At 33.5% G+C, this 15885-nt stretch overlaps 1 protein-coding gene across 1 annotated transcript in view; it reads right to left on the reverse strand.

Annotated features, from left to right (window-relative positions):
- Positions 1-15885, reverse strand: part of Hcn1 (hyperpolarization activated cyclic nucleotide gated potassium channel 1) — a 355144-nt gene that overhangs the window by 39489 nt on the left and 299770 nt on the right. Inside the window, exon 6 of the mRNA XM_046456309.2 lies at positions 4038-4278. Within this exon, the coding sequence (XP_046312265.1) occupies positions 4038-4278 (241 nt within the window). The remainder of the gene's footprint in view (positions 1-4037; positions 4279-15885) is intronic.

The raw sequence follows: 15885 nt of genomic DNA on the forward strand, positions 1-15885 counted from the left end.
GGAGAGAGAGAGAAAGAAAAAGAAGGAAGGAAGGAAGGAAGGAAGGAAGGAAGGAAGGAAGGAAGATAATCTATGAGAAATTTCACCGTTTTCTCTGTTACTGCCTTCTCCTCATAAAAATAGTGGCAATATTGAGTTAATCAAATTGCGAATTCACCATCAACAGATTTCCCCACACCTTCTAGAAAACTAGTATTAGTTTTTAAATATATGCCAATTACTAGAGTTGGAATAATCTGCAAAGTACAGACTGGCAGATGCTTTAGTCCTCTTACAGGTGATGAAAAATCACCAAGACATGGATTGCCTATGGTTTTCAGATCTGTTTTTGTAAATTTAAACAGTCAGATGATTCTAAACTGGTCAGATGCATTTTAGGCATAAGAAATCCTAAATATATACATTATCTATGTAAATTATTTAGGAGTTCCCTCAAACTAACAAAACGTTGGGCATTATTAAACAGTATTTAATAGCATCCACAGGAAACACTTTCCTTCTGATAGGATTTTTTTACATTACCAAGCCACAGTTTCTTTCTGTTGTTGTTGTTGATTTGTTTGTTTTATTAAACAGGTTAAAAGAGTTAAGAGACTGAATCATTTAGAACACTGGTTTGGAAAGACACATGCAGTTAAGAGGTGAGTGAGCAATAGCATTATTAAAAAGAATGAAATATATCATAACAGGAATACACCAACTTTTCTTTGTGTATTAATGCTTTTATTTATTCAAGGGATGATATATTAGCTATATGATTACTTTAATGGGTGGGCCAAGCGGAGCATAGCAGGAGATTACAAAAGGGTTTAGCAAATACAGATGAAAAGGGCTAAGGAGAGTTTTGAAGGAGAGCTAAGATTTTGCAAATGTGTGAACTTTACATTCTACAGGATAATTGTGCCCCTCTCTAGAGGTACCATGGGAAGAACATAGAAGAATTTGAAGTTGAAATTCACAACTGAATTTGAAATCTGGCTTTGTTTCTTTTACAGTACATGGCCAGGTTGTTTATCTACTCTGAGCTTTGTTTTCCTCAGTTGTAAAGGGAGATTATAAAGTTATACAATTTACCTCATAGGAGGAGTGGAGAAGGTGTCTAGAAAGCATTGTAAGGAATGCATCAATCACGTACCTCAAGCCAAGGGGGCCACACGGCTGTTCATGGAAAAAAGTCCAATATCATCAGTACATCAGAATCTCCTTTCACCCCCATCAAGATTATCACTCCTTTAGCACCCAACACTCACTGCCTCAGTATTCCTCTGACTTGAGATATGAGAACAAATCTTATTAGATCCTTGCTTCCAGTCTCCATCATTCATGTGGAGGTCTGGGATTCTCAGGTGCTCCTCATCCCTGCCCTCTAATTTCAATATGGCTGGAGAAGGTGGGGGGCACTCCTTATCCTGTCCCCTGCTTCAATTTATATAGAGCACTTTTCACCATTCAATAATGTGGCTTAATATTTCCAGTAATTAGTGGGTTTCTTTGTTAAATTGTTTTTTTTTTCTAAAACACAAACGCTGACTAAAAATGTAAATTCCACAACTGTGGGAAGGTGGTTCCTCTTGCTTATTGCTGTGTCCCTGTGATTGTGACTCTGCTTAATATTTATTACACTCTTATTCTATGCTCATTTTCTTGCACCCCACTCTTCAAAGCATTATTTGGGAGCTTGTTGGTGAGAGTACTGAATGAGGTGATGCATGAATCTCCTCTAAAAGAAAGAAACTATATGGGGTTAAAAATATCCATGTAAAAAGACATTTCTGTATCATTACAGAAACAAGATAGGTATGGAATACAAACTGATTTTGATCTTTCTTTGAATATAAGATTCCTCATGTCACTATGTTCCTCTCCATTAAGTTACAGTTTAATTTTCTATTCGCTGATTATGTTTATTTATTCAGACATTTTAGAAGAGTATAAAGCATACTCCTTACTGAATCCCTGATTCTTGTGTTTAACAGTAATATGGACTTGCCATGCTCGACTTAAAGCAAAGTCAAAACTAGTAAATAAAAAAAAACTGACCCTACTGATTTCAAGACATCATGGATAACAAAAGCTAGTAAATTTCAAACTGTATAATATGATAAATGAGTATATGTTATTATTACACTCCAACTACTTCACATTATCTTCTTAGGTATTTTAATCAAACAAATAATAACTGACTTTGGAAAAGCATTAGAAGCAGTGCAGACCTATTTTTTTGCATAAACTACTGAATGAAGACTCATGCTTCCAGTACCCTGGAGTCCACTAAGAGCAATCTCATGTCAGTAGAGTAAAATATGAGTGAGGCCAAAAGCCACGAATAGAAACAAAATATTCAACAGAAAATCTCACTGAAGTGAGTTAAGTTGAATAAGTAAAAATAGCAGCATATGTACACTTCTCAAAATTCAGAACCTCAGAACACACATTAGCAAATATAAAATATTAGCAATCATGTAATGTAAATTATTATGTCACAATGGATGAATTTAAGAATTATTAATAGAACACAGCTTGGAAATTTCCAAATTTAAAACAGGTTGAATAGAATATGCATGAAGAAAGAAATCTCAATAGATATTTTTCTAATAATTTGAAACAAAGAAAATAAAATATGACATCAAATTTATGGAAGGCATTAAAAGCAGTGCTTAGAGATAAAAGTATATTATAGAGCATTAATATATACTTTAAAGTGAAAGAAATATGTAAAATTAATAGTCTAAGCTTCCACATTAGCAAATAGGAAAATAGGAGCAATTTAAGCCTAAAGCCAGAAGAATAAGGATATAATAAAAGTTGAAGCAGAGATCAATAAATTTCAAAAAAGAAAAGAAAAAAATGAACCAAAGTCCAGTTCTTTCAGATTTTCTAAAGAAATATTGTATAAAAACTAAAGTAAGGGCTGTGGTTGTGGCTCAGTGATAGAGTGCTTGTCTAGCATATGTGAGACACTGGGTTAAATTCTTAGCACCACATATAAAAAAATAAAATAAAGGTCCATCATATTTTCTTAATCTAGTTATCTCTTTATGGACACTTTAACAGGTTCCATAACTTGACTATTATGAATGGTGCTACTATAAACATTGATGTGGCTGTATCACTCACTACATTCGGATTTTAGTTCTTTTTGATAAATACAGAAGAGTGGGATAAGCTGGTGATTCCATTCCTAGTCTTTTGAAGAATATCCATTCTGCTTTCCAGAGTGTTTAGACTAATTTCTAGTCCTACAGAAATGTATGAGTGTACTTTTTCCCTCGGATTCTTGCCAGCGTTTACTATTATTTGTATTCTTGATGATTGCCTGCTCTAACTTAAGTGAGATGAAATCTCAATGTAGTTTTTGATTTGAATTTCTCTGATTGTTAGGGGTAGCTACTCTCATGTCAGACCAAGTACACTTTAAGACAAAATTAATCAGAAGAGAAAAAGAAGGTCACTTCATACTGCTTATGAGAATCATAAAAAATGGCAATTTGGGGGCACATATCTAAAGATCAACTACTAGCTTTTCCTTTCTTCTGTTCTCTCTGCACCATCCCATGGGTAACATGTCAAAATATGGTAGAAAAAAAATCAGTTCTTCCCATGTGGGCAAGAAGAAAGAAAATTAAAAAAGAAACACTCTAGTGTGTGACAGACTGATAAAATAAATGGAATCTAGGTTCCTGAAAACTCTTGTAGAGAGAGCTCCAACTCTTTGTGAACCTTGGAATGACAGAAAATTATACTTTTAATCTGGCTTAAGCAACTATTATTTAGTTACAGCAAAAAAAAAAAAAGGAAAAAAGAAAAAAGAAAAGAAAGAAAGAAACAATAACCCAACCAATGTGGTAGTAAATGCACATGCATTGAACTTGTGCTCTCGAAATATGAGAACATTGTAGCAACTTTTGTCAGAATTCAGTTACAAGTTCATATTCAAATTCCACATACTATCATTATTACATGTCCAAAATTCTGGACAAGACATGGGTCTTCGACTACTAAAATTTCATCTTAGTTATATTTTGTGTTTTACTAACCTCCGAAGTAAGAGCCATCTGTCAGCTTCATTTCTTTACTGGATTTTGTGATGACACCAGCGACACCATGTTGAATGAAATACATTTTTTTACCCACGGCGCCTTCTCGTATGATATAATCTCCTGGTTGAAACACTTCAAATCTCAACTTGCTCAGCATGGCAGTCACGAAATTAGGATCCGCATTGGCAAAAAGAGGCATGGTAGCCACCAGTTTTCGACAGTTGAAGTTGACTATCTCCTAAAAATGGCAAGAGTAACAAAAGTATTAAGAGACATAGTAATCAAAAGTGGGAGAAAAGCATGTTTTGAAGTTCAAAAAATGTATGTTGCATAATATTGCAATTTTAATTTAGAATAAAAATACATAAATTCGAAAGGTCTAATATCTAAATTCTCATCACTTTAAGGAATTGTTTTTATTTTTAGTTTTCTTCTGATGAAATTTGGCTTTCCCACCACTGAGAATAGTATAGGAATGTAACTGTATTTAATATTTTCTAATTAAATATGTAAACATCTCAATTGGAGAATATCTAATTTCTTTATTACTCTCTACGAGAGTAATAAATTCTCTATGAGAATTTGAAAATCCCAAATGTGGAAGTTTAGTCTTCCTTTCATGTTTTAGTCATGAAGAGAAAAAAAACACATTGCTTCCTTTTAGCTATATAACATTACTCTTCTGCATAACACTGTGTCAAACAATTTAAATTGTACATCCAGGGTTATGGTTTCTAAAACAAGGACCTCACTGTCTGCCAGAAATAAAAAAAAAAAAAAAGCACTTTAATGCATTTCCTTAAACTGTGTCATTCACTTTAGAATGAGAACAATGGAGAGTACAGAGAAAGGTTATCCAAAGGTTATCCAATCTAAAATCATAAATTCAATCTGTGTCTGGGCTGGATCAGAAAATTGCTCTTTCCAAAGCCTCTTGGGTTTCCATTGGAAGTCTTGAGCTGGAGAGAGGCCACGTTCCCATTTCCGACTTTGATTTCTAGGGACAGTGCAATTTTAAATTAAGAGATCTGCATGTTTGGTTTCATTTTGTAGATTCTGGTCCAAATTAGACTTACTGTTATCTTTCTGGACCAAAATAGAGATATGGGGAAAACATTTTTAATCTTATAAATCAGATATATGATAGAATAGACAATGGTAATCTGAGTTTCACCAGAAAGCCACTTCTTAGAAATTCCTTCACTAAGAACACCCACGAAAATGATTGGTCTGAATTTGGAATCTTGCTTAAGAGATACAGAAAATTCTCCTAAGGAGGTAGAAGGAGAGAAAAATGAAATGAAGGTAATTAACTGTCTGAGTACTGAGTCCACTACCTTGGGGAAACGTGTTATGCAAACTCCATGATGCTATGACTGAAAATAGTCCCTGATCTGACTTCATAAGATGGTACCTGATATCATCTTGGGATAGACAAAAAAAAACCCATCTATCTGATGAAGAAAGAAAAAGTATCACATATACACAACGGAGTACTACTGAGTCATAGAAAAAGATGAAATCCTGTCATTTGGGGCAATATAGTTAGAATTGGAGATCATATTAAATTAAATGACCTAAGTATAGAAAGGCAAGTCACATGATCTCACTTATAAACAGACTCTAAAAAATTTGATCCCATGGCAGTTGAGAGTGGTATACTTGCTGCCAGAGACAGAGAAGTGTAGAAAGGAGTGAAAGATAGGAAGACGTTCATCAATGGGTACCAAGTTAGAGTTTGATAGGAACAAGAAGTTCTGAGGTGCTATTACATAGTCTTGGAATATAGCTAACAATAATGTATTGTGCACTTCAAAAAGATAAAATAAAAGGAGTTTTAAGTCTCCCTATAAAGAAATGAAAAAAAAAAGTTTAGACAGGTGTGTTTGCTTTGATTGGAACATTATAGAATACATACATCTATAAAAACATAGCATGGCAACCCATAAATAAGTGCATGGGTTAAATAAATTTAATTAAAAACAGTTCCAGCTGAAACAGAGGGTACATTTTAGATCCACCTGGGGGGGATGGGGGGGGGACAGAGCATTTCATACTCAACAATATCCTTTGAGTTCAGCAGAACAAAGTAGTTCCTTTAACAGTAGAGCTTCATGAAAGATAATAAAATACTTAAAAATAGGCAACAATAATCAGAAACTAAACAAGGCAACACAGACAAGAGAAAGATTTTACATGAGGTATTTGTGCAGCAGCATCTTATCCCAGGTAATTAATACTCAACTCAATGATTGGCTATGTCTGTGGTGATTTGTAATCTATTTTATCTGGTGCTAAACATTTGGGGTATAAGGTGTGTGACCATCATAATATTCAGCCCATAGTAAGTGCTCAGTAAATATGTATGCATATGATATAAAAAGGAAGAAAAGAAGGGGGAGGGAGAGAGGGTGGTCCTAAACTGGGGGAAAATGTGCTCACAAAGATTAGTTTTATTCTCTTTGGGAAATAGTCACCTTCAAACTCTCGCACTGCTTTCTCAAGCAAGTGTTGTGAGAAACAAGCCTCATATATATGAAAGATATCCTTTCTGCCATTCAAAATAATTTTATAGGAAAAAACACAGGAAAATTAAAGGTGAAATGGAATTAAAGATTTAGAGATAATGTCATTTAAAAAATTGCAGAAAAATTGGTTATTTCACATGATCTCACATGTGAAATGACAGAATAATACCATGTGGGAAACTGAAAATACATTTGATTGTAGAAGAAGTAAGTGTTCAAGTGATAATAAAATGGAAAATATTTCATATATGTTCTTTGATTTGGATTATATAAATTTTTCACTTCACTATTGTCTCACATTTTATTTTAGAAAGTAATTGGAAATATTTTCATAATATTTCAACTGATCTTTCTTTACATAACTTTATATGATACGGTATATATTCAGATATATCACTTGAAATTGCTATGCTTATAATATTGCCAGGGTAATTTAATTTTATTACTTTTGTTTGAAGGAATCAATTCATTCTTTTCCTCTCTCTATAGAACTTTTACTTCCAAATGAATGTGTTTGATTGAAAATATAAATCCTCAAAAACAAATTATAGGGAAATATGAAATGAGACACACTTCTTTGGCTCTAAAATCTTTCCTTTTACATATTTCCATACATGCACATGGGAAAATTACGTTAGATTTATTCTACTGTCTTTCCTGCCCAACTTCCCTTTCTTCCCCTTTGTCTAATCTATTGAACTTCTCTTTTTCTCGTCCTACCATGTTTATTGTGGTTTAGCTTCCAAATATCAGCAAAAACATTTGACCTTTGGGTTTTTGTTTTGGTTTTGGGGTTTGCTTTTTGTTCTTAGCACATGTACTTTTGAGTATTAGTTTAGTAGAAACAATCATATTAGTCTAGAAGAGAAGTAAAAGTTTTAAAACCTCCTATCAATTACATTACTTAATGGCATATTTTCTTAGGAAAAAAATCTAAATTATTAGTATCTCTCCATAAGCAAAGCATGACTTGGAGTGTTCATCCTCCATCAATCCCATTTCTTTATTGCACTCTCACTTGAATGAAACACAAAGTTATTAATATCTGTAATCTCTATCTATATTCTTTATGGTGGTTGCTATAATTAGCTCTGTGATCACAATGTATGGCTTGAGCTCCAGGTATCATCTATCTGGATTAAATTGAAGAAAGTTCACTTGATGATGTCCTGACAATCATAAAGTACTCCAAACTACTAAGGCATTTAAGATATTGTTGTTTTTTAAAAATATATAATCCCTTTTTTTACTGCAGCATCTTATAGCAGCAGAAAGTATAGACATATCAAAGACAAACAAACAGATACAAACATCAACAACAACAACAACAACAAAAGTCCATGGAGCTGAGAGCATTTCATAGGGACACTGGGGTCAGCTGAAAGAGTACCTGTAGTCAAAGCTGAAACACTTTGAGAAACAAACCACATCATATAACATTAGATGAAACCTAGAGCATAAAATAAATAACCAAGGGCCCATACAAATAGAGAGAAGTGACAAAATAAATTAGACTAGATAAACCTCCTGTTCACATCTTGAATAGAGACTTCCTTCTGAAGAAAGTGAGGCACAATTCCCCATTCTTCTGGGGTGGGCTGAGCTTAGTGACTTCCTTTAAAGAGCACAAGAAGGAACAGGGGAGAAGGCACAGCTTTACTGTGGGGAAACATGGCTAATACCAATTCAAACAAGATTGTCAATGTTAAATCAATAGTGATAAATAATGCCCATTACATGTACCTTCATATGGCATAATGAGGACTTCTGTGGTGTTCTTCCCAACATCCATTAACCCAGTTTAAACATGATGAAAAAATCAATATGCCCCAATTGAGGCCCATTCTACACAAATCTTGACCAGCATTCCTCAAGTCTGTTAATGCGATCAAAAACAAGGGAATTCTGAGAAAATTGTCAGAGCTAAGAGGAAACTAAGGAGACATGATGATTGTGTAATGTCATTTCCTGATACAACTCTGGGACACAAAAAAAGAAAATTCAATAAAAGCCAAGAAAATCTGGATAATGTTCAGAGTCAAACAATAATGCCTCAATATATATCATTCATTTACTGTGAACATACTAATAGTTTGGCACCACGATCAAGTGAGGTTCACTCCAGGGATGCAAGGTTAGTTCAACATAAGGAAATCAATAAATACAATTCATTACATCAATAGACTAAAGATAAGAATAATAATATGATTGTATCAATTGATGCAGAGAAAGCATTGACAAAATACAGCACCCCATCTGTTCAAAACATTAGAAAAACTAGAAATAGTAGGAATATACCTCAACATTGTAAAAGGTATCTGTGCTAAACTTAAGGCCAATATCATTTTACATGCAAAAAAAATGGAAGCTTTCCCTTTAAAAACTAGAACAAGACAGAGATACCCTCTTTTACCACTTTTATTCAACATAGTCCTTGAAACTCTAGCCAGAGCAATTAGAAAGATGAAAGAAATTAAAGGGCTACAAATAGGAAAAGAAGAACTCAAACCATCATTATTTGATGATAACAAAATTCTATACTTGAGGATCCAAGAAACTCTACCAGAAAACATCTAGAATTAATAAACGAATTCAGTAAAATAGCAGGATATAAAATTAATACCCATAAACCAAATGCATTTCTATATATCAGTGATGAATCCTCTGAAAGAGAAATTAGGAAAACTACCCCATTCATCATAGCATAAAAGAAAAGTTGGAAATCAACTTAACAAAAGAAGTGAAAGACCTCTACAATGAAAATTACAGAACACTAAAGAAAGAAATTGAAGAAGATCTTAGAAGATGGAAAGATCTCCCATGCTCTTGGATAGGCAAAATTAATGTTGTTAAAATGGCCATACTTTCCAAAGTGCTATACAGATTCAATGTGATTCCAATTAAAATACCAACATCATTCCTTATAGAAATATAAAAGGCAATCATGAAATTCATTTGGAAAAATAAGAGACCCACAATATCCAAAGCAATCCTTAGCAAGAAGAGTGAAGCAGGAGGCATCACAACACCAGAACTTAAACTATTCTACAAACCTACAGTAACAAAAATGGCATGGTATTGGCACCAATCTAGACATGTAGACCAATGGTACAGAATAGAAGGCACAGAGACAAACCCACATAAATACATTTATCTCATACTAGACAAAGGAGCCAAAAACATGCATTGGAGAAATGATAGCCTCTTCAACATATGGTGCTAGGAGAACTGGAAATCTATATGCAGCCAAATGAAAATAAATCTCTCTCTCTCACCACGTACAATACTCAACTCAAAGTGGATCAAGGACCTAGGAATTAGACCAGAGACCCTGTGCCTAATAGAGGAAAAAGTAGTCCCAAGTCTTCATCATGTCAGATTAGGCCCTGAATTCCTTTACAAGACTCCTAAAGTTTAAGAAATAAAATCAAGAATCCCATAAATGGGATGGATTCAAACCAAAAAGCTTCTTTTTTTATTTTTATTTTTATTTTTTTATTTTTTTTATTTTTTTATTGGTTGTTCAAAACATTATAAAGCTCTTGACATATCATATTTCATACATTAGATTCAAGTTGGTTATGAACTCCCAATTTTACCCCAAATACAGATTGCAGAATCACATCGGTTACACATCCACATTTTTACATAATGCCCTATTAGTAACTGTTGTATTCTGCTACCTTTACTATCCTCTACCATCCCCCCTCCCTCCCCTCCCATCTTCTCTCTCTACCCCATCCACTGTAATTCATATCTCTCCTTGTTTATTTTCCCATTCCCCTCACAACCTCTTATATGTAATTTTGTATAACAATGAGGGTCTCCCTCCATTACCATGCAATTTCCCTTTTCTCTCCCTTTCCATCCCACCTCATGTATCTGTTTAATGTTAATCTTTTCTTCCTGCTCTTCCTCCCTGCTCTGTTCTTAGTTGCTCTCATTATATCAAAGAAGACATTTGGTATTTGTTTTTTAGGGATTGGCTAGCTTCACTAAGCATAATCTGCTCTAGTGCCATCCATTTCCCTGCAAATTCTATGATTTTGTCATTTTTTAGTGCTGCGTAATACTCCATGGTGTATAAATGCCACATTTTTTTTTCTTATCCATTCATCTATTGAAGGGCATCTGGGTTGGTTCCACAGTCTAGCAATTGTGAATTGTGCTGCTATGAACATCGATGTAGCAGTATAAAAAGCTTCTTTTAAGCAAAAGAAACAATCAATGAGGTGAAGAGAAAGCCTACATTTGGGGAGCGAACTTTTGCCACATGCATATCAGATAGGGCACTAATCTCTAGGATATATAAAGAACTCAAAAAAACTTCACACCAAAAAAAAAAAACAATTAATAAATGGGTTAAGGAGCTGAACTGACACTTCTCAGAAGAAGATATACAATCAATTAACAAATATATGAAAAAATGTTCAACATCTTTAGTAATTAGAGAAATGCAAATCAAAACCATTCTATGATTTCATCTCATGGCAGTTATCAAGACTATAAACAACAATAAATGTTGGTGAGGATGTGGGGGGAAAGGCACACTCATACATTGCTGTTGGGACTACGAATTGGTGCAACCACTCTGCAAAGCAGTATGGAGATTTCTTAGAAAATGGAATAGCACCACCTTTTGACCCAGCTATCCCACTCTTCAGTTTATACCCAATAGCCTTAAAGACAGAATACTATAATAATGAAGCCACATCAATGTTTATACCAACTCAATTAACAATAGCTAAACTGTGAAAGCAAATTTGATGTCCTTCTATAGAAGAATGGATAAAGAAGTTGTGGTATATATACACATTGTAATATTACTCAGCATAAGAGAATAAAATTATGGAATTTGCAGGTGAATGAGTGGAGTTGGAGAATATCATGGTAAGCAAAGTAAGCCAATCCCAAAAAACCAAAGGCCAATTGTTTTGCTCTGATCAGTGGACACTGATCTGTAATGAGGGAGGGCATGGGAAAAATAGAGGAATTTTGATTGGGTAAAGGAAAGAGAGGGGAGAGGAGGGGGTATAGGGGCAGGAAAGATGGTGGAATGTGATAGACATTATTACCCTAGGTACATGCATGACTGCACATATGGTGCAATGCTATATCAGATACAATCAGAGAAATGAAAAGTTGAGTTGCAATTGTATGGGATGAATAGAAGTGCATTCTGCTATCATATATACCTAATTAATATAAATACATAAATATAAAAAAATAGTTATAGCACATGTACCATACTAAAATAAAATAATGATATTAAAATAGGTGAAATTGGGCGTGAGTTAAATAGTATCACTCTGTAAAAGTAAGTAAAGTAGGTAGTAAATAGGATCTTTGTATTATGCAAACACAAAAGTATTCTAAAATAAAAAAGTTTATTAAAGATGTAATCGATAGAATTTTTTAATTTTTTAAAATTTTTTAGTTGTAGATGGACACAATACTTTTATTTTATTTATTTATGTTTATGTAGTGCTGAGGATCGAAAACAGGGCCTCACACATGTGAGGCAAGATCTCTATCGCTGAGCCATAATCCCAGCCCCAGTCGCTAGTCTATAAAAAGAAAAGAGGTATTTTATCTTGGGTTTAAAGCACATTTTCTTTAAAAAATTATCTAAAAGCAAGGCCAAAAAAGATTTATTAGTATATATTTGAAAATACTCATATCATAATGCAGTATGATAAAAAATACCAAGGGCCTGAATGTATCTCTTTCTACTGCTCAGAGTCCATAACTAAACCATTAAGAAGAAAAAACTTATATGAGTATCTTATCATTTTCACCCATAGGCATATGTTTCTCTCCAATATATATTTTACAAACACAAAAATCCATAATCATCTCACAGTAGGAAATTTATTTTGCTCCATCAAAGGTACTAGAAATGAAGAAATTTCTTCCTTAAAGAAATATTATCACATAACTTAAATAGTACCAATGTATTTTCTATTTTAATACATTTTAAGTTGTCAACTAGCAAAAGGATGGATTTCTAAGGTTACTGATTTCATCTCTTTTTAAAATTTCAAAATCATCTCACATTAAGAAATTAATTTATACATGAGATTATTATTTTTAAAATTATTTGGATAAAATAAGCTACAATAACTCATAAAGGCAAATGTCAATTTTTTTCTTATATATGTTAGAGAAAGGTATAAAAGGAAAAAAAAACAGAAGTCATGTAAGCAAAAGGAAGATATTTTGGTAGAAAAATATTGGGGGAGGGAGCAGGAGAAAGAAAGGGTACTGGGGAATGAAATTGATCAAATTATATTATATGCATGCACAAATATGCCACAATGAAATTCACTATTTTAACAATTATTGTAAACCAATAAGAACTAAGTAAGTTAAAAACAAAAATATATAAAATAAATGACAATAAATATTTAGTGTAAAGAAAATTAATTCAGTAAATACACTATTTATTAGGTTCTTGAGAGTGGACTTGCTTAACTCATGATAATTATGACAAGTGTCATGATCCATAGAGGATATTTTGCATATAAAAGGAACAATATGTTATAAGTGTGCTGTCTAAACAAATGGAAAGAATGTATTTCTGAAATAGTCTTTGAATAAGGTGTCACACAGTAAAATGCATGAGGCTTGCAGCTTCATTTATTCTTTTGAAGAAAAGCTCAGACAGAACAGTAATTGCCCAGAAAGAACAGGCTGGCCGCCTTGGCACGTGGAGAGTATTTTCTCAGGCAGAGCTTGCCAACTAAGTTCTCAAATTCCTAGCTGGAAACAAAACATTGGAAAGCCAAATAAATACACTCAGATGCTTTGGGAAGTGATGCAGATTATTCCCTCTAATATCTCAAGTTATTAAAAAAAATGTTATCCAGATCCTAAGTTAGAACCCAAAGTGTAAATATATTTATATTAGTTGAGCAGGTATTTTTTTTGGGGGGGTACTGGGTATTGAACCGAAGAGTAGTCAATTACTGAGCCATATCCCCATCCCTATTTTGTATTTTATTTAGAGACAAGGTCTTACTTAGGTGCTTAGTGCCTCACCATTCTTGAGACTGGCTTTGAACTCGATATCTTCCTGCCTCAGCCTCTCAAGCTGCTGGGATTACAGGTGTGCATCACTACACCCAGCTGAATAGGTATTTTAAAGATTAAATGAGACAAAAATTTAATGTAGGATTTTCCTGAGCCCTGCTATTCAACCAAACTTAACAGTTATTTAAAATTTCTAAAACTCATGCATGCATGCATGCAGACACACACACAGATACACACACATCCAATATTTACTTTTGGATGCTTTTTGCTATATATAAAGCAGTAATCCTGCTACAGAATAGTGCTAAGACTTTAAATAAATTTTCATCTCTTAAAAATGACCTAATATGACAATAAAACCACAACAAAGAACCTGACTTTGCTCTTATTTTGACATGATGTCAGTTTATTTCAGATATGAATGCCTTTGTCTTCAGAGTTCTTCCCATTATTTTGCTAAAGTATGGCAGGGTGATTCACATTCATTGTTTGGTCACAGTGTGGGAAGGTTTTTTCTTAGATACAACATAGACATAGTTACCTTCACACTTTTTTCCCCCAGTACTGGGGATTGAACACAGGAGCACTCTACACTGAGTGACATCCCAGTCATTTTTCATTTTGAAATTAGGTTTACCTAAAATTCCTAGATTGGTCTTGAATTTTCTAATCTGCTGGTTTAGCCTCACAAATAGCTGGGATTGTAGGTATCCACTGGTGCACCCAGATAAATATGTACATTTTAAGTGTCCACAAATCTTAAGTGAATTTGTTCAAATCTATACAACTATGTCACTCCCAGATCCAGATCCAGAACATTTTTTAAATGGCTTTGTTTGGCTCCTGCTCAGCCAATCCCAGAGGTTCTAGCTATTCTGATTTCTATCAATGTAATATGCTTTATGTTTTTCAAATCCATCTAAGTAAAATCACTTGCTATGTAGTCTTATTTCTAGCTACTTTTTCTCACCATTATGATCACACATGGGTGGTCTGATGGAAATTCCTTCATTTTTGAAATTTTTGGCTGTATTTCATTGTTTCGGCATGTCATAATAATATTTATCCGTCCTGCTTTTCATGTTAGTTGAGTTGTTTCAAGGTGTACGCTAATAAAATAAAGTTGTGATGAACATTCTCAAGTCATATGCTTGTTTCTCTCTTCTATGTGTTACAGTGGAATTTCTGGTTAATAGACTAAGCATATGTTTAAAGTAAGGTAGACCCAAAAGTTTTTCTAGATGATCGTTATTTTGCTCTCATTCCAGCAATATATAAAGTTTCATTTGGTCAAGATCCATGACAAAATTTGATTTTATCATTCTTCTGAATTTTAGCCAATTGGGGGGTACGTAAAGATATGTTATTGTTTTGCTTTTTTACTTTTTGTAGTTTTGATGGAATTTCCCCATGGGTAATGCCATTATACACATTTTCTTAGCCAGTTGGTCAGTTGAACATCCTGTTCTGTGAACTACCAACTCAAGAGTTTCTCCCTGATAGGAAAGGCAGCAGAATACAACAGACACTAGTATGGCAGTATGTATAAACGTGGCTGTATAACCAATGTGATCCTACAATCTGTACACGTGGTAAAAATAAGAATTCATACCCATTTGAATCAAATGTATGATATATGATATGTCAAGATCATTGTAATGTTTTGAGCAACCAATAAAAAAAAAGAAAAAGAAAAAAAAAGAATACTCAGGGACTCAGGAGGTTGAGGCAGGAGGATTGCAACAAGGGCTGGGGATGTGGCTCAGTGGTTAAGTGTTCCTGGACTGAACTGAATCTCTGGTATAGTTTGTAATATAGCTTGGAAATTATCTTTTTCCAAACAAGAATTGCATTAGCAGATTATAATTAAGAGATTCATATTTCCATACAGATGCTATAACTCAAATTTCTGTTTATAGGATATAACATATTTTCAAGCATATGATAATAAATAAGTCTTGACTATTAAAAAAAAGAGTTTCTCCCTTTTTTCTACTTTAGTTATTTTTATATCTTTGGCAAAAGTTGTAGGAACATGCACTACACTGTCTTTACCTCATCTGTGGGTTGTCCTTTTATAGTGTAGTTGTTTTGTTGGGTAATTATTTTCCCAGTTTGTTTAACTTTATAACAACCAGGAAAAAAATGAGATATGATATGTTTAGATTTCGTTTAGAATGATTTTTTACCCATAAATCTGTACTTCGCAATCATATACATTATGATACCCTAGGAAAGTTTAAGCAACATCTTATTTGGTTATTATAAAAAAGAATAGAGAT

This window comes from Marmota monax, unplaced genomic scaffold (assembly GCF_021218885.2).
Source record: "Marmota monax isolate L192 unplaced genomic scaffold, Marmota_monax_Labrador192_F-V1.1 WCK01_AAM20220418_F8-fsc00037, whole genome shotgun sequence".
NCBI lineage: Eukaryota > Metazoa > Chordata > Mammalia > Rodentia > Sciuridae > Marmota > Marmota monax.